Below are 24,908 nucleotides of genomic sequence, written 5' to 3'. Positions count from 1 at the left end.
GGGCGCGCCGTGCGTTACGGCGTCGGGCGTGTCCCAGGGTGCCCTGCGCGGGGCTGGCTCCTGCCCGCAGTTGAGTTTGGCCCCGAGCGGAACGGTCGGGCCCGGCCCGGTCGCGCCGTCGCGGTTCCCGCCGCGCCCCGCTCCGAGAGCCGCCGTCCCCGCCCGGCGGGGAGCGAACATGCGACTCCGGCTGCCCGAAGAGGCCGCCGCCGGCGAGTGAGGAGCCGCCGCCCCGGCCCGGCCTGGCCCCGCCGCCCGCCCGCCCCGGCCGCGACCGCCCCGCTTCGCCCAGGCAATGACAGCGGCTCCGGCCCCCTCCCCGCAGCAGATCAGGGACCGGCTGCTGCAGGCCATCGACCCGCAGAGCAACGTGAGTACGGCCCGCCGGGCCCGGGGCTCCCGTGCCGGCAGCGCGGCGACACCGGCCGCGGGCCGTTGCCGCGGCCCCCCCCTCCCCCCGCCGCCGCCGCTCGCGCGCCGGGGGCTCCCGCCCCGCCGCCCCCCGAGGAGGCGCCGGGGCCGCGCGGCCGCCGCCGCCTCGCCTCCCGCCGGGACCGCGGCTCCTCCCCGGGCACCGGAAGCCTCCGCTGCGGGCGGTAGCGGGGAGCTCCCCCGCGCCTCGCCCCGCCGGGGTCCCGCTGCCGGCGGCGCCTCGCCGCCCGCTGCCCCGCGCCGGTACCGCGGGGCCGCCCGGCAGCGGCACCGCAGGCTTTTCCTTCTCTTCCCAGGGGGCCGCGTCCGCCCCCCGCCGCGCCGCCTCCCGCCGCCGCACCGCACCCCCCGGGGCCCGGCCGGCGCTTCCCGGCCATGCGGCGTGCGGCCCGGCGGCCTCCCGACGCCAGGCCGCGGCTCGGGCGCGGCCTGCAGGGGGCTCTGGGCCGGGCTCCGCCGCCGCTCACCGGGACCTTCCGAGGCGCCCACCTGTTCCTCGGCCCCTGCGGCCGCCCCCAGCCCGGGCCGGGGGGACACCGGTGCCGGGGACACCGGCGGGGCTTCGGCGGTGGCCTCGAGGCTCTGGAGCTGCTCTGGCACCGAGCAGCCTCGGTCGGTGCTGTTATCCTTTCCTGCGGCGCACTAAGGAGCTTATGTGCTCCTTCTGGGATGTAGGGAGAGCACAGAAGCCGGTGTGTGTTTCACCTACAAGTGGCCTTAAGGTTTAAGTGACGGTTTTCCAAAGTATCACTTACTCTTTTTAAAGGTTTTTGGGGCATATTAAAGCGGTTCTCCGCTCAGGTGTTCGTTTCTGCGAGAGGACTTGCAGAGCCTGCAGTCTGTCAGGTTTTTGAACCTTAGATCAACAGTCGCCACAGCAGGATGCACAGGTGGGTTCGTCGTGGCCGTCTGCAGTTTGGGGGGCAGCTACGGGTGCGTCAGGCAGAACCCACGGGTGTGTTATTCCAGGGGGCTGGATGTGTGAAATGGTGTTTCGATTTTATTAAAGTCCTCCCTGCTTCTGTCTGAACGAGTAGTTTTTTTGTAACAGAGCTGTACTGAAATCTTAAAGCAGCTAATAAAGTTTGGAAGCGTTCCGGAGTGGGCTGTGCGCGACGGGAACGCTGGAGGAAAACCACCCTGACCTTGTAGCTGCTCCAGTGATCCCCTGTGCTGCACCATTGTCACGGGCTGCGATATCCCGTGTTCGGGTAACAGTAACGAGTTATAATGGTCATCGTAGGCTCTCCGATGCCAGAGTCGTGGGAGTTTGCAGTGCCTTAACGTGGGTCTTGCTGAGAGGTCAGTTAGTGCACTTCATGAATTTTGTTTGCTCCGAGTTCTCCTTTTGCGGCTGCAGATTTTTCACTTTGCATTAGACCGAGTGCCAACCTGTTTTAATAAAATCCTAACAGATCTGTGATTTCTTTTGGCTTCCAAACTGTCAGCAGCATTGCTTACCCTCCTCTTGGTGTTATTTTCTAAAACATTGTGGCTGTGTGGGGTTGAGGAACCGGGAAATATATTTTGTGATGGATGCTTTTCCCTTTCTCCGTTCTTTAATGCTGCATTATGCTGCGAAGGTGCTTGCAGTTTGGTGGTGATGAGGGGGCCAGAAATAAGCAGGCAGCTGTCTGCAAGGGGAAGGTGGAGCATCAGCCGAAAGCACTGCTGAGCTTCCAGCAGGTCAGTAGCCTCATAAGCTGAGGAGTAATGTATGTTAAATTATAATTCTACATACTTGATACTTGTCCAGGGCAATAATTGGTGGTGGAAAAATCAGCCCATTGTTTAGAAATGGCTGTAGGCAGGGGGGCTGTCTTCCATTTTAACCTTTTCTTCGGATGAGAGCAGAGGTGGTGTAGTGGAGGTTCATTGTGCAGGCTGAGATCTCAGGCTTTTTTTCCCCAAAGTACGTAGAATACGTGGTAAGCAATCGATAAAACTACCCGTCGTGCCATTTTCACAAAGGGAAGAGAAACTTAAATTTTGAACATGCTTAAGAGCAGATTCTGAATTTAATCGCACTGGAGCGCCGGGGTAAAAGTATAAGAAACTGTTCTGATGTTTTCCTGCAGGAAGGAGTCGGTGCAGCTGTGAGCTGCAGCACTTGCTGGCGCTCATGGAAAACTCTGGCTACTTTCTTCTGGCTTTTAGAACCTTCTCCTAAAAGAAGTGGTTGTATTCAAGCTTACAGTATTCATTATTGTGATTGACTTCCTTGTTTACCAAGAAAGTCAAGCTTTCAGGCCTGGGTTTCATTCAGGGTTTCCAGTATAGTGTTGGTCTATGTATGTGTGTGTTTCTGGGGAGGACAGGGGGGTGAAAACTGAGCTCATATTGTCAGGTGTGCAAAAAAAAGGTCCAGTTTTGTGAGGCTGTGGAAGAGGATATGGCTCTTTATAGTGCTTTACTGTGGGGTGCTGTGAATTTAAACTTCACTGATACATTCTCTAAACCGAGCTGTTTCTCCAGTGTGGGTAGTCATCCCAGTATAGCTGAAAAGGTCTTTGTGGTATATACAAATCTTTCTTCACTCTGAGGTCCTGCCTTAAATTAATTAAAAAGAGAGAGATACAAGTTTCCCTGCCCATGTTGAGTTGTACTGGTCAAAACCATCTTTCTCCCAAGCTTTCAGGACCTGCTCGCCTTGAGAAATCATCTTCTGTGCCGATTGTTCATCTTGAACTGCTACGCAAAGCTGACTCAGGAGCGATGTTTTAATTGTACACACGCATCGAGCACTTGAGACCTCTTCTGGTAATTGCTGCAGAATGTATTTATAACTTAGTTTCACACACTTAGTTCGGAATTTACACGGATAACCTCTATTTCAAAGGAGACCTATAAGAAATAAGCTATTTTAAGAAAATTACATCATCTTGGAAGCCACTGGGGATGTCTGGTGTTGTGTCTTCATTTATTCAGCCTTTTCCCCTTGAAAAAACATATGGGCAAACTACTTCTGCTACACAACTTAAACACCAAGCATCAATATCAGTTTGTTTCCAAAGCGCGTGCGTTAGCGAGAATGTACCAAGGCTCGTGTTGGAAGGAAGCACCAGTTAAGTGGTATCGCCCACAACGATGGGTGGTATGATTGTGTTGCAGGAAAAAATCTTTTTCCTGGAAGAACGGTGTAGAAACAGTAACTGGAGAAGAGTGTCTGAAACATGATTGTAGCAGTTGTGTGAGATCGTACAGGGGAGAGATTTGTTGGTTCTGGTAGAGGCAAGGCTTTTCCCTTCGGGCTCCGTGTGCGGAGGAACCACCTCTTCCACCAAGCAGAACACCTTTGGCTTGTTAAATTGTGCTCTGTACTCTTCAGGGAATTCATTACCTGATGTCAGGAATAATGAGATCTGTTAGTTTTTGCTCTGTGGGAAAGCCTGTTGTTTCCAACGGGCTGTTAGAATTGTGCTTGCAATTAAATGGTTCCTCCCTCTGAATATGTAGCAATCTTTTCCAGATTTTTCAGTATTAGACAATAATTTACTTATTCACCATTAATACCTCTCTGCAATGCAAACCTGGCTTTGGTTTGAGTAACAACCCATCATATGCTCACTGTGTGGTTGGAGTCGACTGGAAATCAGCCGTTCCTACAGTATCTCAGCTGGCCCTGCTGCTCAGACCTTCAGGAGAGGTCCGTGATCTGAATTATTAATAATAAATGGGTCCTTGTGTTGTAAGATGTTAAGTAGCACGTTGGCCTGGGGTGATCTCCCAGTTGATGCATGAGTTGCATGGTTAAAGATGCTTCCATGGCTGTTTTCCTATTGATTGCTTTGCCCAAGTCCTCGATCATCAGTGAGGAACGTGCTCTCTAGAACCGAGTTGAAGAAAGGGGGGAGAAGTGCCAGACACTGCTGTAACAATATAAATATTGGGAGTGGAGGAAGGCTTCAGGAGGGTCTGGGTGACTTCTTTGGTTCCAGGGAGGCGTTCCGTGTGGGCGAAAGTAGACTGGGCATGGCTTTTGCTTGAGCTTTATCCTTTTCTGGGAGGCCTTAATAAGCTTAACAGTTTTGAGGAAGCCGCAGTGCGCAAAGAGCCTGGAACCTGTTGTACTTTTTGCTGGTTTTGTTCGTTTCTGTGTTTTAGCTCGTCGTGTTTCAAGCAGCATTGCGTTTTGTGTTCCAGGTGTGTGGTGGAACGTGTGGGTCGTTGTGGCGTTTCCTAACGTGCCAGGTCTGCAGTGTCCTTATCATGTCAGTCCGGTTCCAGATAAAGATTTGAGCCTGTTGCAGTAAATCCCACTGTATGCAGTTTCTTCCTGATTTTAAATAACCTTAAATGAGGATGACTGCTTTTTTTGGTGGTCTGTATCGTAAGCAGCTGGATATGCTTGAATCCGGTGGTTTGAGGGTGGTGGGACGGTTCCTTTCTTGGCCTTGCTTTGCAGCTTTCCCATCTACCTCTTTCCAAAGCAGCTTTTTCACTTGGTGGAAGTGTGTTCCAACAGCACCTGTGATGCTGACACAGATACAGGTACTGGGTTTACCTGGTCTGAGTTAGCACTGGGCTGGTTAGTTGCCTGTCCAGTCCTGGTCAGTTTGTTATTGGTGTAATATTGTTACTTTCTGAGAGGGTCTTTTTTTGGGAGGTGAAAAACTCATTGTTCACACAGCACTCCTTGCAGGAGCCAGACCTTTGTAAAGTGGGAGGCTGCTGAGACAAAATGTGAGCAAACAAAAGTAGCTGGGAGTTTGGGCTGGGGGTCAAAGCAAGGGGAATGCCAGGTTGCCTTTCTATTGTTAATTCCTTGAGACTCCACAGGTTGCAGTGGTGATGGCAGCAGTCATTTGCTCTTAAGCTGTAATTTGAGTGTTTGTTTCTGCAGCAGTGACAATTTAACTAACACCTACTTCTTATTCTTGCTACACACACCCATTTTATGTGTGCTGGAGCAACTATTTGCAGGATCATGTGGTGAACTGAACTGGGGAATTGATCAGGATTTAAAAAAGAAAAGATTTCTTCTTTTTTTTTTTTTTTCGCCAGGTAGTTTTTGATGTAGCTCAATTACCTGATAAAGTTTCTGGTGCATCACAAACAGTACTGGCACAAGAATTGGGTGTTAAAATGTTTAAATCAACGTGGAAGCTGGAAAGTGGAGTGCCGTTCGCTTCCTCGCGCTCCCCTGCAGCCCTGGCAGGTGGGCTTGGGACCTGGTGGGAAAGAGGGATGTGTTACCTGCAAAATTTCACCACCTCTCTGTTTTTGGGATGAGAGTTGGGTGCCTCATGGTCAATTTTCACTTGCAGAGGTTTTATTGTGGTTTTATTGCTTGTGCCTGGTTCCGAGGTGTCTGGAATCCTCCCCTCTGTTCCTTGCGATGCAGAAATGCAGGGGCTCGGCGTGTGTTCCTGGGATAAGTGCTGGGAAACTTCTTTATGGATAGCCAGGAGGATGCTGTCGAGTAGTAACCAATGAGTGAGCTTTGCAACTCAAGAGTAAACTACCTTACACTAAGGGCTTGTGGCTAATCCTCCAGATAATAAAAATCTGAATTGACTTGGCTTGAGCTCGCGTGCTTACACCCGCTGAAACTGCCACCGGAGCCAGGAGAGCTGCTGTGATCCCCATCCACTTCCCCACCTCCAGCTGCGCTGCACATTCCTGTTCCCTCCTGGCCAAACCCTGCCTGCCAGGGGGCTGGGGGGGCCTGTCTCAGGGCGCAGGGATGGGGCAGTTTTGGCACAAAGCAGCGTGCGTGGCGAGGAGTGGTGGCGGTGGAGCAGTGGCAGCCCCGAGCCGTACGAGCTGGAGCTGGTGCAGAGCAGCACCCTCCAGCCAGACACCCCTCACTTTGTCAGGTTGTTTCATTGAAGGGGATCATCAGGCTTTTTAAATCCAAATGATAAAACTTTGCAGCAAGGAGCTGTCTGCACACGCTGCAGCGTGGACCCTTGGTGAGAAATGAACGCTTGGGTTGCTTGGAGGCTGGAGGGAGGAGGTGCTGGGGGGAAGTAACTCATCTAACACCTTTTTCTTGATGGAACCATGAAGCAGTTTACTGAATGGAAGAAGCAACTCTTTGTAGGTGGGATAAACATCAGGAATAATCTCTGACGGTCCCCACCAACCACAGTGTGGAAAAGACAGCTGGTGTGTAAGATGCGCATCCTTCCAGGAGAGGTTCATTAGAAAACAAACTTCCCCCACAGCAAAGAACCCGAGGCTGCAGCTTCCCAAGTTGCTCTGATTTGGGGCAGCTGTGTTCGTGTGGCTGGTGCAGCTGGGAACCCATTTCAGAGCACAACTGAGCACCAGCTCCCCGGTGGGGTGGGCATGGGGTGCAGCTGGATGGGCTCTGGCTGCCGAGGTACTGCAGCCTGACGCTGATCAGAGGGAAGATATTTGCTCTCAAAAGCCCTTAAGTGGGGAGAGACCCAGTCTGCATCTTAGAAAATATGAAGACTTTCAGCTTAGGCCATGTGTCAGAATCTGGACCTGGGGCAGAAGCTGCTGTTTGCCATTCTGGCACCTTTTGCCCCTGATCAAGGTAGTTTCAGAGCAGCTGAAGCTTTTTCTCCCAGTATCCTATGGGATACTGGGAGAGAGAGCCTTTTTCAGTTTCTTCAAGGAGCTGCTGCAGTTGACAAGTAGAGTCTTTTTTTTTTTTTTTTTCAGGAACCACAAAAGTTTCAGGATAGGAAAAGAAGGAATTAATTCTGCCTGCTGGGAGAATTTGATGTTAATTAAGAAGCACTTCTTTTAAGTTGCTTCAATACATTAGATTTGGAGTTCAAATTAATGACAGTATCGTTTTTACAGATATAAAAAACCACCCCCATGTCTGTTTTGGCTGATAGGGCTTTACTATCTCGTCTCACCCATTTTGTGCTTGGTGATAACTTCAAATAAACTTTCTTCGGTCTGTATACCATATGGTATGGTTTTGCCCACTTACACACTTGGTCTTTTAAGAAATATTTACGCTGAAGGTAAGTGCATCACATTCAGTTTAATGTAATTGTAGGTTTGTTTATTCAGTATTCTAGCAGCTAAATTATTCTTTCTGCAGGTAATTCATGCTTTCAGTCTTTGGAACAATATTTAAGTGTGAGCAAATTGCTTTAATTTGAGGTGCAATCTGCTGAATTTAACAGCGTGTCAGTGTTTTCTGGGGCATGGCTTTCATGGGGCAGTGGTGCATGCTGAAGTGTGATTGTTAATATCAAAGGATTCAATTTTCATCATGTCCAAACACTTGGTGGTAGGAGTTTCTATTGAGGAATCACTGGAAGTAAAACATAATTATGTTTTACTGAACAAAGTGGTTTTCCAACATAGCAGTTGGGGAGGAGAGGAATCCTACGTCCAAGTGTGTAGTATTCAGCAGCACACTCAGCTGGGTGTGTTTGGAAACTTGGTGCCGTGGAGATGGTCGTGCAGAGGTGGAAGTCTTGTCGAAGAGTGACAGCCAGCGCTCGTGGAGCTGCTGTCTCACCTACTGTTTTCATGCAGAATCAGCTTGCAGAGCATCACCCGGGTCTAAATTGATTTTCTTAAGGAGCATAGAACTTCTGAAGGCAGAGGAGCCTGGGGTTTTCCCAAGATAGTGATGAACATTCATAACTCCCCTTCAGGGAACAAACTTCCAGTGCATCCCAGCCTGCTCTCGGTGACTGTGACTGGAGCTGTCACTTAAGCACAGCTGGGTAGCATGGTCGGCATGTAACACACCTTGTGCTGTGTAAATTAATTACATGGGATGGAACGTGGAATTTTCATGTCTGTGTATAAGTTACCATCCTGAAAGTTCCAGGAAAAATTTAAACCTTAGTATTATAGCTTATCCTTGGAGAAACTACAGTTGATTCTTGAGTAGAGTTGAGCATAGTGAGATGGAAGAGAGGAAGATGCGAGAGGTGATGTTTCAGATGCATCTGCAAGGTGGGGTGCCTGCAGCTTGTGTGCTTACGGGGTGAGCACGCTGGTCTGGAGCCTGGCTGCGTCATGGAAACGGCCTCTGGTGTCGTGCGTGTAAGAGTCTATCAAAATATGAGCTTTTGGGTTTTGACTTTGTGTAGTATTTTCTTCACTGGATTCTTTAAGACAGGCTGCCAAGGTGCTTACGCGTCAGTGAGGCTTTCTTGAGAAGAAATCATGAAGTTTTGTTGCTACTAGGTTAGAAATAACTAGTGCCAGGTTGCAGCTTCCTGAATGTTCTGTGTTGAAATATAAATAAAATGGTGATGGGGTGCTGGATTCTTTTGTCCTGTCATGATCACACTGGGCAGTTGGCTCTGGAGTGGAGCTGGTCTTCAAGCAAAGTAGCCCTCCAACTCCTAAGCCCTGAGATGAAAGGTGACGTCTTCTGGGGCAAAGATGATTTTTTTTCTTCTTTTTTTTCAACCAAAGGTAGAAAACTCCTTTTGTTTCCAAGTAGCTGCTAATGATCGTGCCACTGAATGGAATGGCCCAGCATTCTCCACTGATTATCAGGGGGGTCATCACTTCCCTCCACAGGCTGTATTGGACCTGCACAGTCTTTAGAGAATGGAGGTGTCTGGAAATGGGTGACTGGCAGCAGCGTTTTTAATCTGGAATTTGGTGAGCAATAATTCTAGGAGATGGGGAAATTGATTTCAATATTATTTTTTTTTTTTACGTATCAGTAAAACTTCTCTATGGTATGTGCTGACAGAGTTTCTGTGTTAGTACATGCTGTTGAAAGGATACAGTGACTTCTCTCCAAACTTGGAATTTAAAACTTTCCCAATTTGTAAGGCTATTTTTCTCAGGTTTTGTGGACAAATACACCATACTTAAATTCTCATGAGCAGTCATGCAAGCATATTGCACTTCGATGTAATGAATTACTAAATTCTACAGTGCAACATACTCACCAGACTCTTACCTTCACCTCCTTTATCATTTAAGGAATCAGCTGAGAAGCTTCCCTGCATTTTGACAACAGTTGGCTTGCTGCATTTAAAAGTACACCAATATAGTGACAGATGTTTTTATTTTTTAAGAAAAGACTGAAAAGTTTATCTTGTGGTGACATTAGAAGGGCTTTATCTGTATTACATTCGGACACAAACTGCTCCACGTTAACAGCTCTGGGCAGATATTCCATGTGATGGGTAACACGATACTTCAGAATTTCAGAAAGCTCTTGACCCTCCGAAGCCATTCTCATCAAACCCTTAAATGTGTGTAGCACAATTTTAAATCTCCAGCAGCTCTCTGGAGTGCACTAAGATTAGGCAGGTGGTTGCGGAATGGTTGTGTCCAGGCGATGCCGTTGAGGGTCATGCTCATGATCCGTTCGGTGCCGGGCTTCGCTCGTGCCGTGCCGCGGGCGGGCGGTAGCGGCGCGTTGGGGTGCGGTGGAGAGCTGCGGTGCTGGGAGCGCCCGGCTCCGCCGGCACCCACCTCTCGTGCATCAGCTCAGCCTTGGCGTTTCGCTTCCGTGAGCAACTGCAGTCCAAGTACGGACTTCTGGCTGAAGGAGCGGATCTGTGGAAAGCACCGAGATCATAAATCAAAAGGGGTGCATTTTAAGGCTGAATTTTCTGTGTATTCTGTATTATTCTGCCTGAGTAATCGACAAACTCTGTGTTTCTCTCTTGTTGAAGTAGGATCAGTTACTCCTGTGACTCTAATTGCACAACAACCTCATTTTAAATGACTCTCTGAATTTTTAAGCAGTAATTTTGGACTTCAGTTCATGGCTTATAATTGTAGAATGGTTTGGGTTGGAAGGGACCTTAAAGACCATCTAGTTCATAAATAGTCACTACCAAGATTCACCTGGTTGAAGTTTCTGCACAGGTGGAAAAGAAAGGGTTACCATGTATACAACGAAACTGTGTCATGGTTGGATGTCCTTGGGACCAGTGTAGTGGTTGGGTTTTAGGGCTTGTGTGTTAGTGATGTGTTCTACAGGTGTTACTTACCGTGCTGAAATAATCTACAGCGATTGCTGCACGTGGGGGGCACGTGTTGTGTTATTTCGTGCTCTTGAGTTGTGCAGCTCAATGCTTGACAAGTCTCGGTTCTGTGAGACATGCTGCGTTGTTCCACTTGAACACGTTTGTAGCTGGCTGCGTGATCATAGAACCACAGAATGGTTTGGGTTGGAAGGGACCTCACAGACCATCTCGTTCCAACCCCCCTGCCATGGGCAGGGACACCCTCCACTACACCAGGTTGCTCAAAGCCCCATCTGACCTGGCCTTGAACACTGCCAGGGATGATCGGTAGTATTTATACTGGAAGGCACTGGGTGCACAGGACTGGGTCAAACCTCACAGTTTCTATGGTTATTGTTGGTTTATTGTGCTTTGGTTTGGCAGGACCGTACTGTTAGAAACGTGCTCGGGTGCTGGGATGTAGAGGGGTAAGCATGAGGTGGTTGAAATGGTGATACGAAGTGACTGCAGAGCGTGAGCGGTGACGAGCTGCCTGCGAAGGCTGGGACAGCCTGGGGCGTTTCTTCTGGAATCACGTTCACTTGGGACAGTGAGGCTGCCGTGTGTGGTGGGGCAGCACGGGCCAGAGGGGCAGCCAGTTCAAGTGTTGAATTTTTTAAGTCCCTTATAATACAAACTGCTTCATGTAATCACCCACATGTATCTCTTTGAGAGGACGGAATTCAGAGTGACTATTTTGAGTCTGGTTTGGACTAGACAGAAATGGACGTTTCAATGTGTTTCCACTACTCGCTCTGTCCAGTATCTGCTCCCCACGTGTGACTCGTAGGGGTGCATGGCTGGAAGGGGCTTCACGAAGCTACGTGGTCCGTCACCTTCTCTGAGGTAGCATCACCTTTGTTTTATAAAACAACTCCTTCCAGACTTGTGCAGTCTGTTCTTAAACCTCTGTAGCGGCTTTGGAAACTATTTGAGTGCGTTGGTGGCTCTCTGGTTCTTCCTACTGTGCAACCAGTATCTGTCTTGTTGCAAATGAGGCCAGTGAGCATGAAAGCAGTTGATCACTGTTTTCTTTATTGTGACTAATAACGCATAGGAAGGCTTATTTCAAGCTTTGTGTGTCTCCTGCCTGTTTTATTCAGTACTGTGTGAACTGAGTACTTCAACTTTTCTTTTTAACCATATTTTCAAAAACCTCTTGTCGCTGCTCTCCTCTGAACTCTTTGTATACGTTCTTGTTGAACCGTGGTGCCTTGAGATGAACATGTAATTCCAGCTGAATGTGATTCCTAAACCATTCCTTATCAGCATGGTGCTGAGTGAAAAACAAGACTAAAATTACCTTGCTTGCAGTATGCTGTGGCAGATACCATTGAGGCTGCTCTGCCCTGCCGTGACAATGACTGCCTGGCTTTGTGGTCCGCAGTGGATCCCACTCCTCTTCTTGCTCCGTTCCCTTATTCTTGAATTTGTGCCCTACATGTCTTTCCAGTTTAATAGTATTTCGTGTAACTAACCTTCACTTCAACTGCTGGGCTTTTAAAATCAGGCTAATAAATTTGTCCCCCAAAAAGGTTTTGTTCAACTTCATAGTCTGGTGGTTTGGGGTTTTTTTGAGGGGGAGGAGTGGGGATGGTAGAAAAAATAGTGTGTGGGGTCATGTTGCAGTGGGTCTCCTACATTTCACATACAACTTAAGGGTAGGCACTACAGGTACAATTCTTACGATATTACACAAAACATTTAGTGAATGGTGACAGACAACTATTCCTTTCCGTAGTAACAAGAGTGTCGTCCAATTATTGGCTAATAAACATGAACGGAGAAAAGTGTGGCACTGCTGACTGTTTTCTGTTTGCCTTAAAGACCTCTTTCTGTAGAGCAGGAAGATTTCCCTCGGTGTGCCACTGCTCCTCTATGAACCAGTTGTGTTCTGGGTGCCCGTCTTGTTTCCGTAACCTGTACTTTACTACCTCTTGTATCTTACCTTCTAAGCGACTCCACCGATGGATGCTCCATCCATGGGGTGGTTTCCCTGCCTTGCCAAAGCGTGGAGCGTTTTCCTCCTCCCTCAAGGGCCTCTGCCAGGGTTAGACATCTCTGGAGTGGACCATGTAGAGAAGAGCTAGAGTGTTGATGGCACTTACCAACTGCTGTGAGTTTGTGTCTCGAGGCTGTTTGTAACTACTGGGGTAAAAACTGTGTTTTCTGCTGGCAAACTCTTCCTGATCTGTTGGCTGTTCCAATCTCTCTACACCTTATTTACGTGGGTACATGCTGCCAAAAGGTAACAGGGGGCTAAGCTGTTGTCTCACTCAAGTGAAATGTTTCAGCTCTGCTGGTTTCTTCGCAATGCGGTATTTTGTTGGAATCTGACCTCACTCTTGTTTGATGATCTGCCTCTGTACAGTATATATGGAAAGGTATCTGGATGATGTTACTCTACCGTTAAATAAAGTCTAGGTACAAATAAAATATATGCACATTGTTTTGACTCTTTAAATTAGGCCTGGAAATTTTAAATCCAGAGGAAAGGGTAAGTGCTTGCTGTGCATAGCCACTTTTTTGACTGGTTTTGGTAGTCAAGGAGCATTTCTTCTACCTGTTTTGCAGCACAAATTTCTGAACTGCTTTCAAAGCCTGGACTCCAAATGAATTTCTCTGTCGTAGAAGATACTCCAAATGGATGACTTTCAACCCGAACTATTGATTCCTTCATGTTTAAAGATCTGCTTTACTAAATACTATTAGAAAACTCACCTCCACCTTTAAGAATCTCTCTTGTGTACTGGTGAATATTGGAACTCCGTTTAGCAAACTGACTTTCAAACATTTTCAATAATTATGAACAAAGTAGTGCATGGTCATCTTTTTGGTATGTCACTTCTGTGAATAGTATCTCGTGTACCCTATCTTTAGACAACATCATGTCACATTGAGGGTAGGGGAAACTGTTAATAGATCAGTTGCAAGGGAACTGAACTAAATACCAGCAGGTTGTAACCTGAATTCTAACTTTGTGTGTTTGGTCTCTTATCTATGAAAAAATGACATTCCAGTTGACTGTTCATGATATGTATTGTCAGTGCCTGGTGTCCGGTGCGTCCTATATGAAGTGCTAAATAAACACCATACTACTGTATTTTTATTGCCGCATTTAAATAAAGCCTACTATGAATAGCAACTTTTCTCTTCTTCCTCCTTCTTCCTTTTTTCAGATTATTATGCAACATAGTGGCTTTTATACAAACGCAGTGCTGGGAGCAAGATCTGATGCTGCTCAGATAACCCAGTCTGGGATAGGAATTGGTGCTTAACTGCAGGTAGCCACTACGCTGCTTGGAGAAGATGAACGTGAGCGGAGCACATCGCTCCGTGCTGTTACTGTACCTCCTTTGGAATCACGCCTGCCTTCCTGGCAATTCCAGCAGTATTGGCCTTGAACCTGGGATTTTCTTGAACGTTGCACTACCCAAGGATATACGTGACAGTTTAGAACTACCCAATAAAATGCTGTTGTCCCTAGGAGCAGGGAGAAGACAACAAAAATTGGTGTAAATGCTGCTGTGAACTTCTGTATAGACCATGTTGTGTTTCTTGTATTAATTGCCAGCTGAAAACACCAACTTGGCAGTGTAGAGATCTGGATTTGCATCTGTAGGGAAGTCTTCCACGGTGAGTCCAATTGCTTTAGAACTACAGGTGGGAAAATGTGAAATTAACATAATATTGAGTATTTGTAGTATGTTCTGAGGAACTAAGCTGAAGTATGATGACAAATACATTCTCTCAAAGCCATTGTTGTCTTCTATATCTGTGTGGTCTGTTGCAAAACACTCACAATGGAGTCAGATTATGGATTATTATAACCTGTGATTTCGGGAGGATAACAACGTTACGCCTTGTTTAGAGGAAAGTTTCGGTGATTAGGGGCTCTAGAAATGCTAGGCCAAGTTTAAATACCCTATAGGAACTTTTAAAGATACTGATGTGACCCATATGGATGATGATATTGTGTCAAAAGGTGCCTTTTAGTGCTGTTATGTGAACTTTATGCCAGTGATTAAAAAGAGCCTTTCTAGCCAGAGGCCAGTAGGGTAGGAATCTGTATTAGCAGTTCCACTGCAATTTTTTTGGAATTATGCACCTAGCTCTCAGGTTTTCATGTTACAAGGAAATAGCTACTCCTCCTACTCCAGGCCTGTAAAACAAATATCTCAGCAACATCATCCTTGCAAACTAGGATCTGGTTTGTCATCTATCATGGTCTAGTCAAGCGTGTAAAGACCTTCAGCAACATCCCTGTGAAACATTTTTAAAAAAAAAACAAAACCAAAATTGCTGTATCCAAATGACTGCAACTGGGTGTTTCTAAACGTAAGGTTGTTTCTTGGGCAGCAGTGGAGCGAGGTGCAGGTTGTCCTGTGTGTCCAGGCAGACCTGAGGAAGAAAGGAGGGCGTTAACACTGGTGCTAGTTTTGTGTCTGGACTGGTCCGTAGATGGAGGAAGCGAATCAAAGCGTAGCATTGGAGTGTGCCAGTCCGCCGTAAAACGTGTCCCAGCGCGTGGAAATGGTGACAGCAGCTCGTGTGTGGATGCTCAGTTTGCTGCTGTTTCCAAATCTGCCTGGGAAGGAGGCGGTGGAGTTGGAGGTGGCGAGGAACAGCTGTACGTTGAACTTCCCAAACGCACTTTTCATCCTTTTAAACTGCCGTCTAACACCCCGAAGTTACTTGCTGAATTGTTCTTGATTCGTAAAAGCTGAAATGAGATTAGGGTGGCAGTTAGAAAAAGGAAATTAAGCTGCTTGATCTTTTCCAGAGAGTTGAGAAGCCCATGGTTTTGTCTGAGGCTGGAGTAAAAACATTTAGCGCTTAACTTGGAAAAGATCCGCTACCAGTAGTAAGCTCCAGAGCCCGGCTGAATGACTTGGAGACTCCCGTGGAATAAATAAGATTTGTTTTCTGTGACTGTCATTAGGATTGGCTGCAAGGATTATTGTAGATGACTCAAAGCAGATGTTCTCCAGTAAACTTTGGAGTGAATTAGTCTGTGTGCCAGTCAATCTTCACAACATGGGAATAGCACGGGATAATTAGAAACGCCCTCTAAATTATTCTTAGCCGTTTTCTGCAGGCTTCTAAATACGAGGTCCTGGGGTGGCTTCGTGGAGGTTTTTGGTTTGGGGTGGTAGTAATGGGTTGCAGGGTAAGCAGACAAAGGCAAATAGGAACTAAAACGATGTGCAGGATCCTGAGATGCCGAGTTCTGCAGTTGTGCTCCTAGCCAGGGGCTGAGAGAGCAAGGCTGCCCGACTCCCGCGTCCCATTCTGCTTCGTGTTCCTTTGCCTGTCTGCTCTGTAGCCAGTAAGCACTTTTAATCGCAGCTTGGATGAATAAAGGATCATTTCTGGTGCTGCCTAAAGTAGGATGATGTCCTGGTAGGTTTCGTAACCAGTCTCACGTCATTTATGTGACAATAAATTTGGCTTTTATCAAGCCAGTAACAGATGATTTGAGTTAGATACTGGTGTGCTGCTGTTATCGAAATAGGTGTCTTGACATTGAATAGATGATACTTGAGGCCTTTCGGGGAGGTCATCTTGTTCTCATCATAGTGTTTAACTATACCACAAGAAATTTCATAGTCTTATTTTATTTTAAAAATAAGAGAATACGTTTTTTATTATGAGCTTCTCTTTTGGGCAGTTCAGGTCAAACATTCCAAGAAAACTGCACAAAACTACTGGGGAAGGGTGGAGGAGTTGTTGAACCTGCCTGAACATTTAATTTTATTTTTTTTAAGAACCACGCTTCCCTGCAGGTCAAAAAGAAGGAAAAAGTGATGAGGAGCTTCTTGCAGTTGATCTCGAGTGTGAGCCTTGGCACTCCTTGCAGGGAAGGCTTCAGTGTGACAGTGCGTTTTCAGTCGGTTGCAAATGTGTGAAGAACCTGAAATGGGTGGTTTGTGTTTTTCCAGAAGTGGAGTGATCAGCACCAGCTCAGCGGTGTAAGGCTGCTTTCACTGTCTTGGTTGGCACCATGTGTCCCTCAAAGGAGGGAGTGAAGTAACAGTCTATCAGTCTTGGTGTAGACCTGGTCCAGAGGTGATTCAGCATTCAGGGGCATCCATATTTGTGTATCTGGGTGTATTGAAACAAAGGCAGAGCTGTTCCTGGAAATTCCCTGACCAGTTTAATCTTTCTGTAGAGCTGTGACCATGAGCGTATCGCTTTCCTCATCTTGACCTTCTGATAGGCTAACGATCCTTTTTAGCCATCAGCGTGTCATTTAGATAACGAATATTTGGGGATTACCAGTGACTGCAAAAATAATTGTACCAGTTATTGGTGTGTGCAATACGCAGAGCCTTTTTGCACCCTGGTAATTCATGGTCTAAAGTATGTATTGGGAAGGAAAGTATCATGTTTTGCAAGTCTAAAAATGTTTGTCTGGAAACTCCCAGAATGGAGCACTGGTTATTCTAAAGGCTTTGGTTCCAGAAGCAGAAAAATAAAAAGATGATATTACTTTTATTATTTTTATTGTATTACTTCAACTGTGGTGCTAAATCATCCTTCCTCGGCACCGAGGGCAGTGCAAGGAGCAAAACACAGAGGAAAGTGTACTGAAGTGAAATAGTAAGACCTAAAATATGTCAAAATATGTTCTATTGCCGCCTTCAAGCTTAAGCGGAGTTTTACCAGAGCTTTAAATATCTGCAGAGACGTTGTAGTTCAGGGAGGAAATGACCATGAGAAATGAATTCATCTTTGGTCTGAAGTTGGTTTCACAACCTGTAAGAGTTAGAATCATTCAAAGCTTATAGAGACTTTAAAAATAAGTTTGATAAAAGCCAGTCTAAAAATCAGGCAAAGTGTTTAACTGCTGACAGCTTTATCCAAGTGTCTCCAACGCTAAGCAATCCTGCTGTGATGGAAAAAACACTGTCTATGCACAAGGTTTTCTGAAAGGCTCCTGTTGTATCTTAAAAGAAGGGTAGAATTTACTTGAAAAAGCTAATTCTTACAAACTCGCAGTCTTTTCAAAGTGAAGAATCTTGCAGCGGAGTGTGTGGCTGGAAGGGTGGGACTACGTGATTCCGCTCCTGGTAAGACTTTAGGATAACGTGGGATCCCTGCAGAGCTTCTTGCTGCGAGGTTTTTCTCAGATGCAGTCTAGTTGAGTCACAAATGAAATTAAGCAATAAATGAGACTGTGATTCAAGTTTTCCTGTGCTTATCTTTTAAATCTATCTACACAGGTGAATTAGAAATTCCAGGGTTTGATGCTCTTAACATCAGGTAATGGAAATAGTTCTCTCTTTGTAGTCTGGGGTTTCTCAAAGAAATTATTAAAATCACCCTTGTGCTGAACATCTACAGATTGTGGCAGGCGCTTTTGTGTGGAGCTTACTCATGCCTATGGAAATGCCCATCAGAAAATCTGATCCACGCTCTGCCAGCGTGATGTGGATTTCTGCAGCTACTCCTCGCCCTCTTCCCCATCAGGAAATGGAATTCTAGAACCATCCAGCCCAAACAATTCCGTGATTGTGGAGTTTGGAGGTGGCTGTTGAGCGGTGGCCGTGTGGTCTGCCTGGTGCTGGGTGATGGTCTGAGGACACCTACTGGGCACCGTGCTGCCTGTGAACTGGGAGCAGCTTACACCCGGGGCTTTAGACTCTGGGTGTGTAGCTACAGGGAGCATCAACGTTTTGAACAAAACTGTGGGACGGTGACTTGCACCGGTCTGAAGCAGTGCCTGAAAGAGTAGGTGCAGGATTTCTGATTTGGCTCGTTGCTGCCCGTGGTCCGCTCAGCACTTGGGTTCCCAGTTCGGCTGTGGGACGATTAACTCGCACCTTGGCTAAGGGTCTCAGAACTTTGCTAGTAAGTCACTCTGGTTTTATTGCTGTTTCCTTTAGTTTTACATAAGAGTATGTTTGTTACAGCTCCTGAGTTTCCAACTAGGTCAGTGAAGTGTCCTTGTCCCTGTTCTTTGAACAATCAGCTCCCTAAAGCCAGACAGTGTGACAGTAATTTTGTGATTAATGCTTCCAGCAATTATAAAGAGGAAAGTCTTATATTACACTTGATAACTAAGACCAGCACATGAAACATGAAGTGACTTTGTCTTTCTTGTTGCAGATCCATAACATGGTGGCAGTGCTGGAAGTGATCTCCAGCCTGGAGAAATATCCCATTACCAAAGAGGCACTTGAGGTATGTCACCCTCTAAACATTACTGGATTTTTTTTTTTTTTGTGCGTATAAAAGGACTTTCTCTGCCTGTCTCATTTCCATAAGAGCTTTTCTTGAAACAATAGATTGATTGCAAAGGGTTCACAATTAAGATATTATTTTGTCCCTCTCGTGCTGTTTCTGACATCTCGGTGCGTGCACAGTGATTCTTTCTGGATTCAGATCAGTGTATTGTGCAGCACAGTTCCTGTTTGTGTGGGGCACTACATTAATCATTACTTGCTACTGAGTGATTCCGTCGTGCTCAGCAACATCACTCTGCTTGCTGAAGTGCTGGTCGCCGCCTTAGATGTTTGACCAAGCACCGAAGAATCTGAAATAGGAATATAGTTACCCTGTGTCTATAAAATTAATCTTAAATTCAGTTAAGCAGGTTTCAGTGCCCGATGGAGCTGGTGAGATTGGGTGTATTAAAAGCTGAAGTGTCAGGTGGGACAGCAGCTGCAGCCTCACTGGCCACTCTTCGAGCCCAGAGATGGTTTTATGGCTAAACTGTAAAACTTTTTTTTTAATCTCTATATTGAAATTATTGGTGTAACTTGCCTCTAACTGTTGCTTAAGTATAACTCCAGCTGTATTTCAACATATATATCACAACCTGTTGCGTATTTCTCTCACAGTCTGGTCTGTGTTTTCCTTTCAAGTGCCTTTTTTAAGTAATCTAACTTGTGGAACAATTCTTTGTTTTCAAATGTGCTATGGGAACAATCAAACAATTCGCTTCCTTCCACTTATGAAACCACTCTGGGACACCCTAGGAATGCTTGTTTGAGTCGGTCTGTCATGCCCTTTCAAGGTGCAGGGGAGTGAAGGGAGAGGAGAGATGGAGGAAGAAGGTAGGATGTAAGTTGCACCCTCACTAGTCAGGTTTGTGAAACGGAGATTTTTATTGTCAACGTGTTACTGTAACAGGCAAAGATTCTGGATTTTTTTTTTTTTCTCGCCTCTTTCTGCAGACATTGTGCTTTCATTGTGATAAACACCCACCTTTTCTGCCTTGGGTGCTGCACTTCCCCTCGAATCTGAGCTTGCACCTTTATTCTCAAGATTCTTGCTGATTAAAGAATTCCTTCCTGATGTTTTTCACAGCTAATGGCTCTGGTGCTTTAGCCAGGGAGTAAGACAGGGTGACTTGGACCCTACGGTAGATTTCATGTTGCGTGGCAGAGCACCGGACCAACTGGACTAATCCTTTCCAAAAAGATTAATTCAACACTTCGGTGGTTTTTAACTAGGTGTTTCCTAGGGGAAGCATTACAGCAGAAATTTACCTTAAGAATTTTGTTTAGAATGATACCTGTTTGTAAAACAACTTTTCTTTCTTTACAGGAAACAAGGCTTGGGAGGCTTATCAATGAGGTGAGGAAGAAGACATCCAATGAGGAACTCGCCAAGCGTGCCAAGAAGTTGTTGCGGAATTGGCAAAAGTTGATAGAACCTGTAACCCAGAACGAACCAGTGCCAAGAGGGCTGCCGAATCCACCTGGATCAGCAAACGGGGGTGCTCACAACTGCAAACCAGAAACGCAGCTTCCTGCTGTGGCTGGATCAAAGCCCATCAGTGAATTGAAAAGCAGGAATGATATTCAGAAACTAAATTCTCCCAAAACAGAGAAACTGGGAAATCGGAAAAGGAAAGGTGAACACAGGGACGGGCATCAGGGCCCTCCTCCCCCAAAAGTCTCCAAAGCTAGTCATGAAGTATTACAAAACTCCTCGCCTCCTCCAACAAACGGAATTGGAGGTAGTCCTGAAAATTTTCCTAGTCCTGTAGACGTAAATCTACACGCAGGGCCTGAAAGCAGCAGGACAGAACTCAGTGAAAATGACAAACACAATAAGATCCCGGTAAATGCTGTAAAACCTCACACCAGTTCTCCAGGACTTGTAAAACCTTCAAGCACTTCCTCGTTATTAAAGACTGCAGTGCTTCAGCAGCATGATAAGTCGGAAGAAACCACAGGACCGCACCAACCCAAGAGTCCTCGCTGTTCCTCCTTTAGCCCTAGAAATGTCAGGCATGACACTTTTGCTCGGCAGCATACCACGTACTCACCAAAGGATTCAATGCCCAGTCCATCTCAAAGGTCTCAGTTCCTCGACACTGCACAGGTGCCATCACCACCACCATCCTTGATGCAACCATCGACACCTCCGATGCCAGCGAAAAGACTGGAGTTCTCTCAGCAGTCGGTAGCTGAGGTGTCTCAGCACTGGCAGGAGCAGCAGGTACCTTCGGAAAGCCAGCACAGGCACACAGCAGGGACACTTCAACAGCACACGTCCCCCAGCTGCAAAACCAGCTCCCACCCTGCGGAATCTCTCACGCCACACACGGGCTTCTCACAGGACGCTTCAAAAATGGACAGTGATGATGCTGCTTCGGGTTCTGATAGTAAAAAGAAGAAAAGGTACCGACCCAGAGACTATACGGTCAACTTAGATGGGCACGTGACAGAAGGGGGTGTGAAACCCGTGAGGTTAAAAGAGAGAAAACTCACTTTTGATCCCATGACAGGACAGATAAAACCTTTGACACCGAAAGATCCTTTGCAGGTAGAAATCCCTGCACTTACTGAACAGCACAGGACAGAAACGGAAAAGCAGGAGCAAAAACCCAACCTGCAAAGCCCTTTTGAACAAACGAACTGGAAGGAATTGTCCAGAAATGAAATCATTCAGTCATATTTAAACAGACAGAGTAGCTTGCTGTCTTCGTCAGGAGTACAGACTCCAGGAGCTCACTACTTCATGTCTGAGTATTTAAAGCAGGAGGAAAGCACTAGAAAAGAGGCTAGAAAGACTCATGTTCTAGCTCCTAATAGCAAACCTACAGACTTGCCTGGGGTCACGAGAGAGGTCACAAGCGATGACCTCGACAGGATACGTGAACATAACTGGCCAGGCGTGAACGGTTGTTACGACACACAGGGTAACTGGTATGATTGGACACAGTGCATATCTTTAGATCCACACGGGGATGATGGTAGATTGAACATCCTGCCTTACGTCTGCCTAGACTGAGTACAGGTTTGCTAAAAACGCTTTTACATCTGCAGTTAGCAAAAATGGCAGACACTATGCCACTTAAAGATGGAGAAAGCCTCCTGTCCTGGACACACAGGCCCAACGAGCAGAGGGTGGGAGGGAGCTGCTTACTTACAGCTCTTTCCTTTAAATTCTCCTTTTGTGAAATGCTGCTACCAGTTTACTAACAATTGCAAAGGAAGGCATACGAAGGTTGATAAATTGAGTTCAAAACTCTATAGCCAGCCAGCTATAAAAAAGTGTTAGTCCCCAAGAAGTGAAGAGGATTTCCAGCACTTTCTGAATGCCGGAATCTTATTACAGGCAGGTACAGAGAAAATTGTGGAAGTTACCTTAACAAAATATGCATCTATTTATTTGACTTGATTTGGGTTTTTATTTGGCAGTGAGATATTCGAGAGACAATGTGCAAAAACTGTAGTTTTATTTGTGTCACATCTCTGAACATGATTGCGTTTTTTCAAGTCATGTGGTACGGAGATTGGGTTTTAAACAGCAGGTGTTGCACTGCAGGCTGGGAGACCGGCTTCAGCTCAACATTCCATAGGCATCCACATATTTTAGTCTGGTTTCAGTTTAAATCCAGTCTCTGAGAAATGCTGCAAAAACTAGATGTTTAACGATATTTTTTGATCCCACCACCACCAGCCAAATATTTTTCCTCCTTTTCCCTTCCTGCAAACTTCTAGGAAAAAAAAAAAAAAGAAAAAAAAAGAAAAAAAAAGAAAAATCACCTTTTCTAGAATCTAAATGTAATGAGGGTGCTACAAGTTTGTAACTGTACTGTGAGAGGGAAAAAGGAAGCCTGTTTGTATGCTGGAAATATACTTGTTACCATTCCTTTAGATATTGTTTGCCTTATGGATATCCATCATAAACGCAATTTGCAAAAACAAAGAGCCTTAGTGAATGTACAGTAACTAGACTTCTGTGTTCTCGGGATGCAGAAGGGAGCAACTTTGCTATTTGGTCCTTTAAGTGGACACATTGTGATATAAATGTGGAAATAAAAAAAAATTTGCACAAACCAGTTTGTGAATTATTTATACTCAACTCCTTTGTTTTTTAAAGTTTGCTCAGTTCAGACCAGCTAAGCGGTCATCGGCACGGGGAATCCGTCGGAGCAGTGTGGTGAAGTTGGATCCCATCCGACGCTGTCGCAAGCAGCTGGCTGTTAGGGATGTACGAGATGTCTTCCAAGTACTGGTGGTATTCAGTGCACAGGTTGGATTATTATTTTTTTTTAACTCTGGTTGCATCCAGGGTCTGGAGACTGATAACCCAATTGCTGTTGATGTACCTCAACGTCTAAAAAGATCACAGTTCAGCTTTTTTTCTCGGTGACTTTGTAATATATTATGCCTCATTGTTAAAATGCTTTCTGAAGCTGCCTGGGTCAGTACAGAAAGCTAAAAACTTCTGTTAACTGTAATTGCTTTAACGTTTGGGACTAGTTGTTTTCTGCAGTCCCCAGTGCTTCTGTCCGAGGGAAAAGGGGAGGGGACACAATGCCAAAAATATTTCTAGGTTTAGTGATGTTGACCACGTGAACCTGTTTGTGCTGGATCTCGATTCCATGGAGAAGAGCCTTGGCAAGAGTTCTCCGGCCTTCGAGAGCAGAGCCAAGCTCTTAAATGATTTTAAAAGGGTGTTCCTCACCGAGTATACGTGAAGTTGGTTCATTCCATGGAATACAACTGATAAGGTTTAGTTTATTTTTAAGTCGCTTTTGTTCAAACCTACTGCTTTTGTGATCTGACTGGTATTGAAATGTGTGGGTGTCTCAGAAATCTTAACTGATATCTGTTTGCTTCCACTTCTGAGGTCGGAGTGAAACCAGAAAAACTGCTCAGCAAAAAATGTTTCCAAGTATATTTTCAGTTTACTTCTGTTTTGTGCTTCTGCAGTGGATGAGGTCAAGCAGTGTGTGTTAGAGTTGGGGAAAAGCTACTGGCTTGCAGTTCAAAACGGCAGGTTTGGTGGCAGAGGGGTAAAAAGCTGGTCGTTTTGGAAAATGCTCGTTTATGTAAAAAATACTGTGCATCTTATCTCCCCTCATCCCTTCTCCCTCTTTCCCTGAATGGTCTTGTTGAGGAACAGGGTCCGTGCTCTTTTGAGGCCTTTGAACACAGGGCAAATTTCAGGAAATGACAAAGTATTACGTTGCATTTCATAAACCCCATCTTTTTGTCCACTGATTTCCGATGCGATTGGTGATGGCCTTTGTGGACCACGCTCTGCAGGGCGAGGCCCGAGTTCATCACCCCCTGCAGACCACATCCAGCTCTTGGTAGCAAACTGGAGGTGCTGGTGTTCGTTTTGCCCGAGGGAGGTGCAGCCAGCCCCTTCCCTCGTGGTACGAAACCGCTACGGAAGCCCACTCGCAACGCAAGCTTTAAATCTTCTTCCACCACCAAGTTTGTTCCTGCAGTGAGGGTCAACTCACCTGGATGTCATCCAGGGTGAGGCAAGGCTTGACAATCTATTTCAGCATGCCAGTATAACCAGTTGTGTGAGCTCCAACAAATGTGAATGAGTTTACAAGGTGATTCTTTTTTGTCAATTTTGTAAGCAAGCTCAAATGAAGTTACCGTGTACGTATCTGCTGTGTACTCTCATTTTTGCATGATCTCAGTTTCTCCTGCCTGCCTCACAAAATCCATTCCTCTAATCCTAAAATCTGAAATTAATACACCGCCGGCTCTTCTTGTCAATGATGACATGAAATGGCTCATCCGCCCATCTTTTGGGATCGCCGTTACCTGAAGCGCGTGTTTTTGGCAGGTATGTTAACGATGTAGAGGTGTCATTCGACAGACCGCGGGGGTGCCGTGGGCTCTAGAACCCTCTCCTGCTCGCCAGGTGCTCGTCCATCGCTCCGCACGGCCAGGATCGCGGGTTCCCGAGTTAGTTTTAAAGGTCAGGAACGATTGTCTCGTCGCCTTTGAGGAGGTGGCTTTGCGCAGGCACCGGCCGCTCCGCTTTCCTGAGGCTGTCCCTGGTGGCCACGCTGCGGAGCGTGCTCGTGCTGCAAAACCGGGTCACAAAATAGATTTTTTTATGGATTTTTGAGGGGGGGGGGGGGGGGGTGTTGCACACCGCGCTCTCCCGGGGGCTGTTTCGGACCTCGGGCTCTCTCCGGGCCGCGCCGAAGCGCTGTCGGTCGGTGGTGCCGTGACAGGACCGGGCGCTGGGCCGCAGCGCGGCCGCGCCGAGCCCGCCCGGGGCTCGGTGCGCGGGGGGAGCGGGCCCGGCGGAAGTGACGCGCGGGAA

General features: G+C 46.6%; 1 protein-coding gene across 2 annotated transcripts; it reads left to right on the top strand.

Annotated features, from left to right (window-relative positions):
* Positions 1 to 284: 284 nt before the first annotated feature.
* On the top strand, positions 285 to 24,592 carry MED26 (mediator complex subunit 26). 2 transcript variants are annotated; one of them, XM_086627661.1, is made up of 3 exons: positions 285 to 370; positions 18,474 to 18,548; positions 19,917 to 24,592. In XM_086627661.1, the coding sequence occupies exons 1-3, from the start codon at positions 296 to 298 to the stop codon at positions 21,609 to 21,611; spliced, it is 1,845 nt and encodes a 614-aa protein (XP_086483787.1). In that variant the 5' UTR covers positions 285 to 295; the 3' UTR covers positions 21,612 to 24,592. The 2 variants fall into 2 exon arrangements, with proteins under 2 accessions (XP_086483787.1, XP_086483788.1); XM_086627662.1 differs by lacking the exon at positions 285 to 370 and adding an exon at positions 7,280 to 7,382.
* Positions 24,593 to 24,908: the final 316 nt, after the last annotated feature.

The sequence above is a fragment of the Tauraco erythrolophus genome, chromosome 28 (genome assembly GCF_009769465.1).
Source record: "Tauraco erythrolophus isolate bTauEry1 chromosome 28, bTauEry1.pri, whole genome shotgun sequence".
In the NCBI taxonomy this organism is placed as follows: domain Eukaryota; kingdom Metazoa; phylum Chordata; class Aves; order Musophagiformes; family Musophagidae; genus Tauraco; species Tauraco erythrolophus.
Note: the sequence above shows the minus strand (reverse complement) of the source record. Positions and strands in the feature narration are given on the sequence as shown.

Bases quoted from the DNA above. Each gene is read 5' to 3' on its own strand.
- MED26 (XM_086627661.1), top strand. From the start codon at position 296: ATGACAGCGGCTCCGGCCCCCTCCCCGCAGCAGATCAGGGACCGGCTG. The intron at 371-18,473 runs GTGAGTACGGCC...TTCTTGTTGCAG, and splicing joins CCATCGACCCGCAGAGCAAC to ATCCATAACATGGTGGCAGT. The intron at 18,549-19,916 runs GTATGTCACCCT...CTTTCTTTACAG, and splicing joins TTACCAAAGAGGCACTTGAG to GAAACAAGGCTTGGGAGGCT.